General features: G+C 37.5%; 1 protein-coding gene across 2 annotated transcripts; it reads left to right on the top strand.

Annotated features, from left to right (window-relative positions):
• Positions 1–768: 768 nt before the first annotated feature.
• On the top strand, positions 769–1,678 carry LOC108478427 (PLAT domain-containing protein 3-like). Of its 2 annotated transcripts, none has more exons than XM_053023526.1 (2): positions 769–895; positions 1,029–1,678. In XM_053023526.1, the coding sequence occupies exons 1-2, from the start codon at positions 851–853 to the stop codon at positions 1,482–1,484; spliced, it is 501 nt and encodes a 166-aa protein (XP_052879486.1). In that variant the 5' UTR covers positions 769–850; the 3' UTR covers positions 1,485–1,678. The 2 variants fall into 2 exon arrangements, with proteins under 2 accessions (XP_052879486.1, XP_017636375.1); XM_017780886.2 differs by having other exon boundaries at positions 797–944.
• Positions 1,679–14,277: the final 12,599 nt, after the last annotated feature.

Genomic DNA, 14,277 nt, shown 5'->3' with positions numbered 1-14,277 from the left:
TCACGATAATTAAAATCATAAATAAGCCAACACCAATTCTTACTTCAAAGTAATTATCAAATAAGTCAGTTATGCCTATAATCACCAATTAAATATAATTTTTATTAATTAAATATGTATAATAATTTTTGATTTAGTGAGAAGAGTTTAAAATGTAGGTTTAATCCTAAAACAATTTCGTACCCACTTTCAGTTAAAAGAATAATTAAATATATGTGAATTCAGTATTATTAAATTTGTAATAGAATTAATTCAAAATTGAATTTACATCAATTTCATACTTGATCCAAATATTTTCTACTCAATTATCAAAAGTAAAATAAATGAATAAATATTTTCAGCACTTGTATTCATTCTTCTAGTGCTTTTATTTTTGTTTTTGTTAATGTAATACAGTACCTTCAGCAACTAAAAATAATATAGGACGGTACATTAAATAAAGGTCTAATAACGTATTTCATCTTTTAAGTTTATAAAAAAAAATTGCCTTTTATTTAACTTTTTAGTTGTTTTAGATTTTAAGTTTATTCTCAAATTATTTCAAATACAAAATTTAAATTGGATTAATTTTTGAAAATTAAATTCGTAAACTTTATTAAATTGACATCCATATGATAATCTATTTACATTTTATATCATTAATTAATTAATTTTTAATTTAAAAATATTAAAAATATATTTTTTATTTTTTATTTTTAATAAATTTTATAAATTTTAAATTTTAAAATTAATTAGTCGTGGTATTTATAATCCACGTGTATCCTCAAAGAAAATTGAAAGGTTGTAAAAAATTCAGGTACCTTCCCAAAGAAATTGCATATTTATACGACACTCTATGTAAATTTCTCTAATGCGAGAGCCTCAAAACGTTAAACCCAATGGCGATCCCAACTCAGTTAGTCCTCTCCTTTCTCCTCCTTTCTTTTTCCTCCGTCGTTTTTTCAGTAAGTAGCCCTCAACATCCCCCATAATCTCCTCTCTATCTCTAACTCTAACCTCTCGATCTTTCTCTTTTTTCTTGCTTGTAGGACGGTGAAGATTGCGTTTACTCCGTCTACATAAGGACGGGATCCATCATCAAAGGCGGAACCGACTCCATCATCGGCCTACGGCTCTACGATGCCAATGGCTACTCAGTGGAGATCAGCAACATCGAAGCGTGGGGTGGGTTAATGGGGCCAGGATACAACTATTTCGAGAGGGGTAATTTGGACATTTTCTCAGGTAGGGGACGTTGCTTGGATGCCCCTCTTTGTGCCATGAACTTGACCTCCGATGGTTCGGGTGAGCACCATGGATGGTACTGTAACTATGTGGAAGTTACCATGACTGGCGTCCATAAACCTTGTAGCCAGCAGCAGTTCACGGTGGAGCAGTGGTTGGCGCTCGATGCCCCACCTTATGATCTCACCGCCATTAGAAACTATTGTCCCTCGGAGGTTCCCGATGATCGTCGTCATAGGAAGTCTAGCTCTAGCATTTGATGCGTTTTAGTTAGAATAATAATAATTATCATGGTGATAATGAGGATGATTAATAAGAGGGGTAGGTGGGGATGATTATGGACTCATGGTTTGCAGCGGCCCTTTGGTCATTAGTGTTCGTCTCTTTTTGTTCGATAACGTTTGTCGCGTAATGTGACAATTATGGATTAAATATATTATGTTTTCACTACAAATATTAACTATAAACTTTATTACATAAAAAAATATAAGTATTAACTAATTTTTCTATGATTCTTAATTATAATGTATTATATTTATTTTTAAAAATTTATAAAATCATTCGTAATGTTTTAATAAAACGCAAATTACTAATAATTTATTTCAATAATAAGACATAATATATTATGTTTATTTCAATAATAATAAATGATTTATTAATATTTTTAAAATAATTAGTGTAATAGCCAATTTCGGACTAGGTCAAAAAAACAAAATTAAACTCAAATGAATAATGAAAGCCCAATTGTTCTTTAAGTCCATTTACAACATATGTATGGCCCAACAACATAAAACCCATTTCAAAACCAAATACAAACCCAAACCAACTCAAATTTCAAAACCAAATACAAACACAAACTACCCAAGTCCACTTCTAACCTTAGCCCATTACAAAGAGAACAGCAGCAACCCTAGCTACCAAGCCTCCAGCCGCCGCATGCTAGGCCAACCATTGGCCACCTCGCGCAAAGCCTTCCCCGCACGCCACCATCGATTTCCTCGCCTCTACACCTGCAGAGAGAAATTAATACAAGGCATAATAACAAAACGACAAAAAAAAATGAAGGTAAAGGGTTGTAATTCAGCTTTAAAAGCCTGAGGATCCTCTTTGTAATTTTTTTACACACACCATTAATCAAAAAAGCAGAACAAAAGCTCGAAAAGGTTGATTTTTTATTCTGTTTATCGTGTTCTTTGCGTCCCTTTTTATTTCATTTTATTTTTTATCTTTTTATTTTTTATTTATAAAACCAATTTTAAACACAAAAAATAAAAAACAGGAAGGAAACACTTACCTGGACCGCCCTAGAGTCGCGCCGTCGGATCCTCATCTCTGTCGACGGAGTCGATTCCAAAAAAAGGGGTAAAAGGACCTCCTTCTCTCGTTTTTAGGCTGAAAAAATTGTGGCCCTTGAATGGCTTAAACATGAGCTAGAAAGCCCGGCTCGCACCGCCCAACCACCATCCGTGGTGGCGCCGTGACAACGGAGGCGATGATGGGTTTCAAAACCCTAGCCGCAAAGGAGAAAGGGAGAGGGAGAGAGAGCAAGGAGGCTCTCTGTTTTTTTTTTTTTTAAAATGAGGGCTAAAATGAAAGGGAAATAAAAAATTTTGGCTTAAATAGCCCAGCAAAACGTCGCCGTTTTGCAAACCCCCCCTCCACGCCTCAAAATGACGTCGTTTAGGGGCGGACGCACAACCTGACCCGTACCCAGCGGAGGATCCTCGCATTTTGACCTAATGGTCTATTTGCGCATTGGATCCCTCCGCTTTCTTAGCGCGTTTCAATGTGGTCCCGTCTTACTTTTTTATTTCGATTTTTGCCCCAGAATTTTACCTCTGTTCATTTTGGTCATCCGACCATTCGAAGAAACAGACCCTTGGAACGCTGTGTACAAAGGGTTTGGGACATTTGCTCTTTCGATCCTTGTTCTCTCGCGCGCATTCTAATATAGTCCTTAGCAACTTTTATTTCTTTTTACGATTTATACCCTGATTTTTGACTCGATTTTAATCTCATCCTTAGCTTGTTAATTTGTTTATTTATTTCTTTTTCAAAAACCGTTTTATTATTATTTACTTATTAATTTTATTTTTAAAACTTATTTTGTATTAAACTGTTTTGTATTTTTATATACTATTTATTTTGAATTTCTTTTACACATTGTTTATTTAAACTTATTATATATTATTTTAAGTTATTATATATATTATCTATTTTAAACTTTATATATATTAGTTAGTCTAAACTGTTTTATATGATTCTAAAATTTGTTAATTTTTTAAAAAAACCTTTTTAGTTATTTTATATATATATCTATTATCTATTTTAAACTTTTGTATATATTATCCATTTTACATTTTATAGGTTACTTAGTAAACTGTTTTATATATTATTTATGTTTTTTATTTTTAAAAAGGTTTCATATTGTTTATTTTAAACAGTTTTTTATTTTTATTTTGAATTTTTTTATATATATTACTTATTTTGAATAATATTGTTTATTTTAAATTGTTTCAAATGATTTATTTCGTTTTTTTATGTGAATATTGAAATGATATATGTTGTATGGTTGTTGCCATTGTGTGTATTTTAATTCGTTTATTTCGTATTTTCGTATTGTTGTTGTTCATTCGTACAATGTTATGTTCATGTACTATTGTCCACGCTCATTACTATATTTTTATTTTTGTGTCATCGCATCATGAATTTAATACCAACATATTTATTCAATAAATCGTTTTATCTTAATCCAAACAAACAATGTACGTCGTTTAAATATCATATTCGCTATTATTCAAAAACAAAAATTTCAAAATAAGGCAATGTTTCGCGTTTTGGAATATCGTGAAATTGTACCCTAACTTACGGGGTTTCGGTTTTCTCGTTGATCCTAAATGGCCAACCATCCTTTGAAGTTTTAAAATACATGGAATTCCAATGAAATTTAAAAACAAACTTGCGCTCGGAGTTCATGGTATCGTGTCCTAACTTACGGGATTTGAAACTCTGATATCTCGATACGAGGAAATCTTTAGCAATCATTTTGATCTAATTCAAGCATTTTTTTAAAAAAATCGATGTTAACAAAAAAAAGATCATATTTTAAATCCGTTCCCAATTTTCAACTTTTGACATTAAGACACTAACTAATAATTCGGTACCAATTTTGGGCGTGACGAGGGTGCTAATCCTTCCTCGTACGTAATCGACTCCCGAACCTGTTCTTTCGAGTTTCGTAGATCAAAAACACCATTTTAGTAAACTAAAATGTTTTATTAAAACAAAGGTGATCCGATCACACCTAATAAAGATCGGTGTCGACTCCCGTTTTAATTTTCAAACAAAGTCGATTCCTTTCTCAAAAAAATAGTTTCGACAGCTTGGTGACTCCATTGGGGACTTTGAGAGTCGAGCCATAAATTGATTAATTTTTATCCTTTGTCGAACTTTGAAAATTCGTTTTAAACTTACGATCATTTCATTGCACTTCATTTTTTTTGTTTTTCTCTTTATATATAATTGGCTTTTGGTTTGAGTCTCTTAGTATACATTTGCGCATCATATTGCATTATTGGTCAATTTTACCCTTTTAAGTGGGAGTGAGAAACTATTTCTTCGTGAGGTCTTCACCTCCGTATAGGATAGTGGATCACTTTCGGGATACATCCGTACCTGTGTCTTCGTGAGATTTTTATCTCCATATAGCCATAAGGAAATGTATTCCCTTGAACTGAACTCGATCCGTATGAACCTACAATGGGTGAGGATCGAAGAATCTACTGGTTCAGATACCTTTACTCTAGAACCAAACCACATATAATAAGCCCTAAGAGCCTACCCTAGCTAGAACCATGCCGAACCCTAGTGATTACCCGAATAAGTGCTTGATTATTTCCTGTTTGCTTTGAGTTCTATTTTTTGTACATAATACTGACTTGCTGTGTTTTGCTATTATTGCATGGCATCTCATCATAAAAAAGATGTTTGTGACATCCCTAAAGTGACCTTAGTCGGAAAGCGGTTTCGGGACCGCTAAACCGAGTCATTAAATTATTTGAGTATGATAGTTACTGTCTAAATATGTGAAAATGCATGTGTGAATTTTTTTTAATTCTTTGATTTAGTTAATTTGAAGGTGAATTGAAAGAAAAAGGACTCATGTGAAAGGATTTAATTATATGTGGCTAATTTTAAGAGGTTAATAAAGGAATGAAGTAAAATAAATGGAGTTGCATGTCAAATAACCCATTTGACAAGGTTAGTGGCCGGCCATGACAAAATTATGGGCAAGGGAACATGTTTCCAAATGCTAGTGGTGTATGTAGGAAGCCATAAAATAATAGCTAGCATTAAAGAAATGAACAAAAAAATGAGCATGGATGCCCCCCCCATTGTACCGTAACTAGAGAGAAAAAACAAAAAAAAAATGAAGGAAAATGCTCATTCTATTCTCCATTGCCGTGGCTTGAAGGAGGAAGAAGAAGGGAATTCTTTTGTGCATGATTTGGCTTGGTTGATGCTTAGGAAGAGGTAAGCACTTTGAAACCCTTGGAAATTTAGATGTAAATGAGGTGATTAGTTCAAGTTCTATTCATTCCATGGATTAAATTTGGTTGTTTGGAGGTTTGGTATTTGGCCAAGTAGTTGAAGCTCTTGGTACATATATTTTCATGAAAGTTGAAATTGGTTTGTTCATAAGGGAGGGGTGCGAATGTGGCCAATGAAAGGCCTTGATGAACTATATATGTGGCTTGGGTTTATGATATTCGGTTAAGGGATATTGTGCTAGCAAGGTTGGTTTTATATATACATGTAAGTTACTTTGTATATGATGTTTAAAAAAAAAAATAGTGAAGGGCAAGTTAATGATGTTGGATAAATTTTTAGTAGAGTTGTGCTTAGGCATTCGGTCATTGATGAGCATTGTGGTAACCTAGTTGTAGTTGCAACTCCTAATTTTGAGATGGAATTTGTACACATACGTTAAGTAAATGGTTAGGGCCGAATGGGGACTATGTGTTTGAAAGAATAAAATCGATACTATAATTGATAGTATAAGTATTGACCATTCAATCAAGGGTATAGGTGATGTTAGATCAATTTTAGCACATTCGGCTATTTAGGTATACCCAATCATGATATTGCCTTTGATTGTATAAAATCAACTAAAATGGGTGGTTAGTGAGGGTGGCTATTTAATATACGAATATGTATATGTGTATGTGTGATAGGATTATTGATAGAATAGTAAATTGCATAAGGCTATTGGTAGAATAGCCAAGAACATAAGGTAGCAAGATAAAATTTTACCATGTTGTTCCGTATGTTATATGATCATTAGAATGTGGATACCAACATATGTACCAAAGCGATTGAATGAGTTAATTTGTTTGTTTAAGCTCAAGATCCTAAAGGAGAGCGTCCAACAAGGGAAATCGAAGGTCAACGAGTAGCCGACTTAGAATTATTTGCCCAACACAAGGTAAGTCATTAAGCACATATGTTTGATATTGCTTAAATGATTGTAAAATCTATGCAATTGTGTTTAATGGGATGCTATATATATATAAATGAAATTGTATGTGTATGGAGTGATGACAATTGTTGAATGTAAAAGAAATAGTGAAATGTTTAGAAAGTTTGCTTTCGGCACTAAGTGTCTTGGGCAATACGTGTGTCTGGTGGCGAGATTGGCACTAAGTGTGCGTGCTGGAAATATATGGCACTAAGTGTGCATGCTGGAAATATATGGCACTAAGTGTGCGAGCTCGAAGGGTATGGCACTATGTGTGCGGGCTTAAATCGCATGGCACTAAGTGTGCGAAATCGAGTATTAAGCGGTGTGTGTGCGTACTCTATATATATATATAAATATCTCCGATCGAACAATTATATGGAGGTGTGTCTCCATCGAGTTGAGTATGGACAGCGGATCGGGTAAGTACCTTGAGCTCATGACGAATAGGTAATATGTTCATGCTCGGGGTTGAGCTTGGTAAGCTTTAAATCTATGTGATGATTGCAATTGTATGATTGTGGTGAAAATGAGTTGGTGTGTAAAATGCCTCAAATATCTTATTGTATAGAATATGAAATGTGGATGTATGACTTGGTATGAGATTGAACCGAAGGTCCAAGGAACTATGATATAGTTCGATATGGATGGAGTACTTAGCCTCGTTCATTATTTCATGTTGTAATAATTTTGTTAATGGATGGTTGTGGAATGCTTATGGCTTCTTGAGTTATAAACTCACTCGGTGTTTTCTTGTCACCCATTTTAGGTCTCTTGGACTCGTCTCTTGTGTACTCGGAACCGTCGTCGAAGTCATCACACGGCGAACAATCTTTTGGTATTGTCTCCTTAGTCGATCTAGGAGAACATTTGGCATGTATAGGCTATTTTGTTTTGTTGAATTTTGGGTTGTAAACTTTAAGCCATGCGAAAATGGCCTATGTGGTCGGTTGAGTGTGATTCTAAAACCTATAGTCACAAGTCTTAGAAACCTTAATTTTGATAAGGTGGCCATAGCTTGTATTATGTATGATGAATTATAGTTGGCCATGGAAGAATTATGAAATAGTTATTGTTTGCTTTAGTAACAGATGCTGCCAGCAGCAGTGAGGTGAGATTGAAAAATCACTAAAAATAGTAAAAGTAGAATTAAATAGTGAATAAATTATGAAATTGAACCTTGATGAATCTACTTTCATATGGAAGAAACGAAACGGTCATATGAGTCAGATTTTAAGAGATATTCAGGTTTTTGTGAAACAGGGCCAGAACGGTTTCTGGATCCCCTGCTCCGACTTTGAAAATTTACCATAAATTATCCAGAAACAATTAGAAGTCATGCCTTATATTCATAGATTCCCCTTTGAGTCTAGTTTCATTAAAAACAAACGGTATAAGCATTGGAGCTCTGTACGAGATGATATCCAGGTCGTAATGTGCAAAGGTCAGTGTAGTCGAACCCTGAAACAGGGGTGACTTTAACTAATAAACTGTACCAATTGGCCTGACCAAAAATTCTAGAAAAAAATGTGTAGATGGAATTATGAGTCTAGTTTCAGGGAAAATTTATGGAACTGGTTTTCAAGTTCGGGAACTCGAGATATGATTTTTAAGGTAACAGTGACGCAGTTAGCTAGCCTGCCTGGAACAGAAATTCATAATTTCCAAGAGAGAAATAAGGGAAGTAAGCCCGGTAACACCTCGTGGTCAAATCCGGTGACGGTCACGGGTTTGGGGTGTTACAATGTTGATTTACGTTCGGTTACTAGATAGAAAAGCTTAGCATGGAAAAAGGGTTTCTTGATAGAGTGGAGGATAACACGGTTGTCTGAGTATGGTTCGAGAGGATGCAGCAAGAGAAATGAGATAATTTGACCGAGGGATATGAATCAGAGTTGTGGGATTTCACTCGTATCAGTGTGACTCAGAATGACCTGCAAGAACTAAAAGAGATATGGAATAGTTGGAACGACGAGATCAAGCAACTCTTTTACTGTAATTACGATGTCCTACCCTATCTGCTCAATGTAAAGGTGGACAAGTACCTGTTTCGAGCCCTCGCGTAGTTTTAGAATCCCGCCTATAGTTGCTTCACTTTCGAAAGATTCGATTTGGTACCTACTGTGGAGGAGTACATGACTTTACTTCATTTCTCAAAGATTCAGGCCGACAGGGCCTATTCAAGACCTGTTAACATCCCGACTTTTTTGAAGAAATTGATGAGTATCACGGGGATGAGCGAACAATGGGTTGTAGCCTGGATCAAGCAGAAAGGGGATAGTAAGTGTATTCCTTGGAGGAATTTGAGGGACTTGATCCTAGCACACCTGGATATGAAGAAGAGGGTTGACATTTTCGCCTTGAGCATCTACAGTTTGATCATCTTTCCCAAGGCATTAGGATATGTAGATGAAGCCGTATTAGACTTATTCGATCGACTTGATAAAGGGACCACACCCGTCCCGGCAATCCTAGAAGAAACTTTTCGATCCTTGAACGTTTGTCGGAGGGCGGGGGAAGGAATATTAGTAGGATGTGCGCAGTTATTGCTGGCTTGGTTCCACAGCCACTTTTGGAAAGTAGAAAAAGGTCTCCTATCGAGTTTTCTCTAAGGACTATTCCCCATTAAGAGAATTAGTGGCTACGCCGAGGCGAAACGATATCTTAGAAGAGAAGTGGATATCTATTCTCCAGAATTTGCAAGGCAAAGATGTTGAATGGAGGGCTCCATGGTTGATCCCCGACGAGATCTTATATCGGTGTGGTGATTTTGACTGGGTCCCTCTACTTGTAATATGGGTAGCCATTGGATACACTCCACTACTTGTGTTAAGGCAGAATCGATCGAGGCAATTTATACCGGTGAACAAGGGTTGGCTTAATGTGAGTTCTTTTACAAAGGCGACAATTATAAGAAAAGGGTTTGTGAGATATCATATGCTTGGAACCAAACCCGAAGAATAAAAAGATTCACCACGGGCCCGATGACAACCCCCGAGTATGAATGGTGGTGGGGTAGGAGAGTCAACGACAATATCCTTAGGCTGAATCAAGGGAACACTTGACCGATTGAGGAGCATTTACGAGTCATCCCGTCTGAGTTAGAGATCATCAAGTAAGACTTTGAGAAAATGAGCTCGGAATTGGGAAAGAAGATAGAGCAGTTAGAAGAGGAGAAGATGAAGTTGGGATTAGACGTCGATATCCACAAGCTAGAGACACAGAAATTGAGGAAGGAAAAAAACAAGGCCGAGGAAGATTTATATAGTCTGAAAATTGATTACAAAAAGCTGCGTATGTCAATAAGAACTGTTGGTTTAGATAAAACGTCGGAGCAGTGGCGTCAAAAAATTAAAGAAGAAAAGCCTAGAGCCGATCATTGGGAGAAAAAGTTTCAAGATGCCCAACCGCGAGAGGATGCCCTAAAAAAGAGTTTTTTGGAGGTCCAAAGCGAATGAGAGAGGTTACGAGCTCGGGTAGCTAAATTGGAAAAATCACTACATCAGCATCGTAGCCGTAACTCCTTAATTAAGTTGAAGGCCAGTCTAAGCAGGATCGAAGAGTTGAAAGGGAAAGTAGAGGAACTTGAGACTACACTACGAGATAGCAAAATTCGAGTGGAACTTCTTGAGGCAAACAACGACCATTGCAAGGAATAGCTTCACCGCTCTCAAGAGCAGATCAGAGATAGAGATTATGTCATGGGTGAAGCTGTGGCTCAGGTTCGGGAGGTAGCCGATCATTTGCAAACCTTGGCAGTTCAGGCTGATGTATTAAGCTTAAAGTATGAGTCAAAATCAGATCAAGGCCAAAACTTATCTTGGCTTCTTAGGAAGGTTAAGGCTTTGGGCATTAGAGCAAAGTCGTATATGTAATTATCCACTCTATGTAAAGAAAATTTTCTTCTAGTAAAGTTTTTCTAATAAAATTGAATCAGAATCAACGCATCTTTTTGCATTCATTTCATTCATTTGCATTTCATTTCATCATATGCATTAAATTTCACAAAAAAAGACCCTAACTAAACAAAATTATTTCAGTTAATTTAGAAATCAACAAGAATCAACCAACCGAATGCCGCTACAATACCCGTCGCAAAACCAAAGCAATGGATCAGCGGTTAGAAAGATTAGAACAAATGCAAAGGGATATGCAAGAGCAATTACAAACACAGATGCAAGAGCAATTAGCTAGAATCCAACAGGACATGAGGGAACAATTGCAAGAGTCCCAAAATAATATGATAGGTCAGTTGGCGTAGTTGCTAGTTAAAGAACGTGAAAAAGGGAAGAGCACTGCAATCAACTCAGGGAACGACAATGAAGACCCTGTCTATCCCCTGGTTTTACTCCTGTCAATGACCAGACATATCCAGAGGTGTACCCACGAGTGGTACTCATCACTATCAAGCCCCAACAATATCAGGCTAGTGCCTCGGCACCGATGAACTTTCCTACAGGCTCGGGCTCTAATCCCGGGGATAATCCAACTAATTCAGTTGTCTCGAACCTTGATGATATGGCAGAAATAGAAAAGGCAAGAGTAGATCTGGCAAAACAACTCGATGACCGGTGCAAATGGCTTGAAGAAAAATTCAAAGTAATGGAGACCGTTGACTACCATTGCGGGATTGACGCCAAAGATTTAAGCTTGGTCCCAGATTTGATCCTCCCACCAAAATTTAAAGCTCTGGAGCTCGAAAAGTACAGCGGGACTAATTGCCCCGAAGCTTACATCACGATGTTCTGTCGAAGGATGACAGGATACGTTAACAATGATCAGCTGTTAATTCACTATTTCCAAGACAATCTGACCGGGTCTGCGACCAAATGGTATAACCAGCTAAGTCGTGCCCAAATTGGTTCATGGAAGGACTTGGCTCAAGTTTTCATGAAACAATACGGTCACGTGATAGACATAGCACTCGATAGAATTACACTACAAAACATGGAAAAGAAACCTAATGAGAGCTTCAGGCAGTACGCCCAACGATGAAGGGAGATAGCGATGCAAGTCCAACCACCTCTCTTAGAGAAGGAAATGACCATGCTCTTTATCATTACCCTAAAGGCCCCATTTATTCACCACATGTTGGGAAGTGCCACTAAGAGCTTCTCGGACATAGTAATGTCTTGAGAGATGATAGAAAACACGATAAGATGCAAGAAGATTGAAGCGGGGGAAAGTGCCAAGAGATCAGCCCGAGAAGGAAAGAAAATGAGGTGAACAATGCGAGCGTATACAATAAGGGTTATTCCAAGCCAGTCACAGTGAGTTAGCCGAGGGTAGCGACTACTAGCCATCAAGGCTCCGCAAGACAAGATTCCAACCCAAGGCCTAACACAGAAAGAGTTCAGTTCACGCCAATCCCAATGACGTATAGGGAGCTTTACCAGAACCTATTCGATGCGCATGTGGTGTCCCCATTCTACCTGAAACCCATGCAACCTCTATTCCCTAAGTGGTATGACACAAACGCTCAATGCGGATACCATGTAGGAATCACAAGACACACGATTGAGAACTGCCATCGACTTAAAAAAGGTAGTCGAAAGGTTCATAAAGATGGGCATTGTAAAGTTCGATGATCCCAAAAGACCTAATGTGGCAGGGAATCTGTTACCCAGTCATTCAAAAAAAGGGGTAAACGTGATAATTGAAAATGGAGGAAAGAGAACCAGGATGGATGTATTAGAGGTAAAGACTCCATTGAAATGGGTTTGGAAGAAGATGATAGAAGAAGGTTTAGTCACACAAGATTTAAAGGAGAAGCATGAATGAGCAAAGCACTACTGTGAATTCCACAACAAAGAGGGTCATGAGAGCCAAAAGTGCAATGAATTCAGGGCGCTGGTACAAGATCTGATAGAAAATAAAGAGCTTGAATTATTTGAGTATACTGAGAGGCCGGAAGGAAAAGATGTGTGCGCGTCGGAAGAAGGGACAACCAACAAAGTCCATGGGGTCAGTCACCCAGTAGTAATCATATTACGGCCAAGAATCAGTGAAGTCGGAGCACCAATTGCGCCAAAGGTCATAATCCAGAAGCCCGTTGCTTTCTCTTATAAAGATAGCTAGAGTGTGCCTTAGAACTATGACTGTAACGTGACAATCCCGGGAGAGAAGAACCCAGTTGACACTTTAGAGAAAGGACAAGAAAAAGGTTTCTATACATGCAGTGGAAGAAGTTATACCCCGAACACAAAGGCAGAACCAATTAATGGAAAATCCGTGGTTGTTGAACAAAAAAATGAGAAGAAAATCAGACTTGAATCACCTATCAATGAGTCTGTGACTGAAAAGAAGGCTAAAGAATTTTTAAAATTCCTGAAGCACAGCGAGTACAGCGTTGTGGAATAATTGCACAAACAACCAGCTCACATATCGGTACTAGCCTCGCTCTTGAGCTCAGAGACACACCGCAGTGCATTGATGAAAGTGTTAAATGAAACATATGTTGCGGATTATATCTCTGTCAACAAGCTCGATTGTTTGGTGAATAACATCAGGGCTGATAATTTTATTTTCTTTAATGATGACGAAATACCACGGGAGGTATGAAATCTACAAAGGCCCTGCACATCACTACTCGCTGCAAAGGATACACGTTGTCGGGGGTACTGATTGATAATGGATCAGCGTTGAATGTCCTGCCCTTGTCCACGCTAAATAGGTTGCCAGTGGATGGTTCTCACATGAAGACATGTCAAAAATAGTGAGAGCATTCGACGGTACTGAAAGAAAAGTGATGGGAAGAATTGAGATACCTCTTTTGATTGGCCCAAACACATATGAGGTGGACTTCTTGGTTATGGACATCAAGCCTTCATACAACTACCTATTGGGGAGGCCGTGGATTCACTAAGCTGGAGCAATACATTCGTCACTACACCAAAAATTGAAGTTGGTAATTGAGGGTAGATTGGTAACGATAAACACAGAAGAAGATATCATTGCATCTGTTACCAGTGATGCATTGTACATAGGTGCAAACGATGAGGTGATAGAGTGTTCCTTTCGATCACTAGAATTTTTCAATGCTACATTCATTGTCGAAGGGAACAAGATCCCAATGCCCAAAATATCCAAAACTACAAATATTGGCCTGCAATTGATAGTCGAAAAAGGAGCCTTACTAGGGAGAGAGCTTGGAAGATGCCTCCAATGAAGGATTGAGGCACCAATGCTAAAAGAAAAACGAGACCGCTTTGACTTAGGATTTAAGCCAGATGCGAAGCAAAAAAAGAAAAGAGTTGGAGAAAAAGCAAGAAAGAAGAAGAGCGCGTCTGTGCGGTGAGGAGGTCAAATGTGAACCAAAGACCTTTCCTCATTTATCCAGAGCATTTGTGTTGGGAGGAACTATCTATCTCGAACAGAGGATGACGAAAAAGAAAATGGCAGAAGAAATGTTGGGAAGTTTGAGCATTAATGCCATATCTGAAGGAAAAACTGAAGAGGGGAATTTATCTGGAATTCGCCCTTACATCCCTGGAAGTGTTTTGAACAATTGGACCACGGAGGAGATCTCTGTAACT

Source organism: Gossypium arboreum, chromosome 12 (assembly GCF_025698485.1).
Source record: "Gossypium arboreum isolate Shixiya-1 chromosome 12, ASM2569848v2, whole genome shotgun sequence".
NCBI lineage: Eukaryota > Viridiplantae > Streptophyta > Magnoliopsida > Malvales > Malvaceae > Gossypium > Gossypium arboreum.
Note: the sequence above shows the minus strand (reverse complement) of the source record. Positions and strands in the feature narration are given on the sequence as shown.

What these genes read in the sequence shown, in the direction of transcription:
- LOC108478427 (XM_017780886.2), top strand. Translation starts at nt 879, where the DNA reads ATGGCGATCCCAACTCAGTTAGTCCTCTCCTTTCTCCTCCTTTCTTTT. An exon ending in TTTCCTCCGTCGTTTTTTCA is followed by an intron (nt 945 to 1,028) that starts GTAAGTAGCCCT and finishes TCTTGCTTGTAG; the next exon opens with GACGGTGAAGATTGCGTTTA.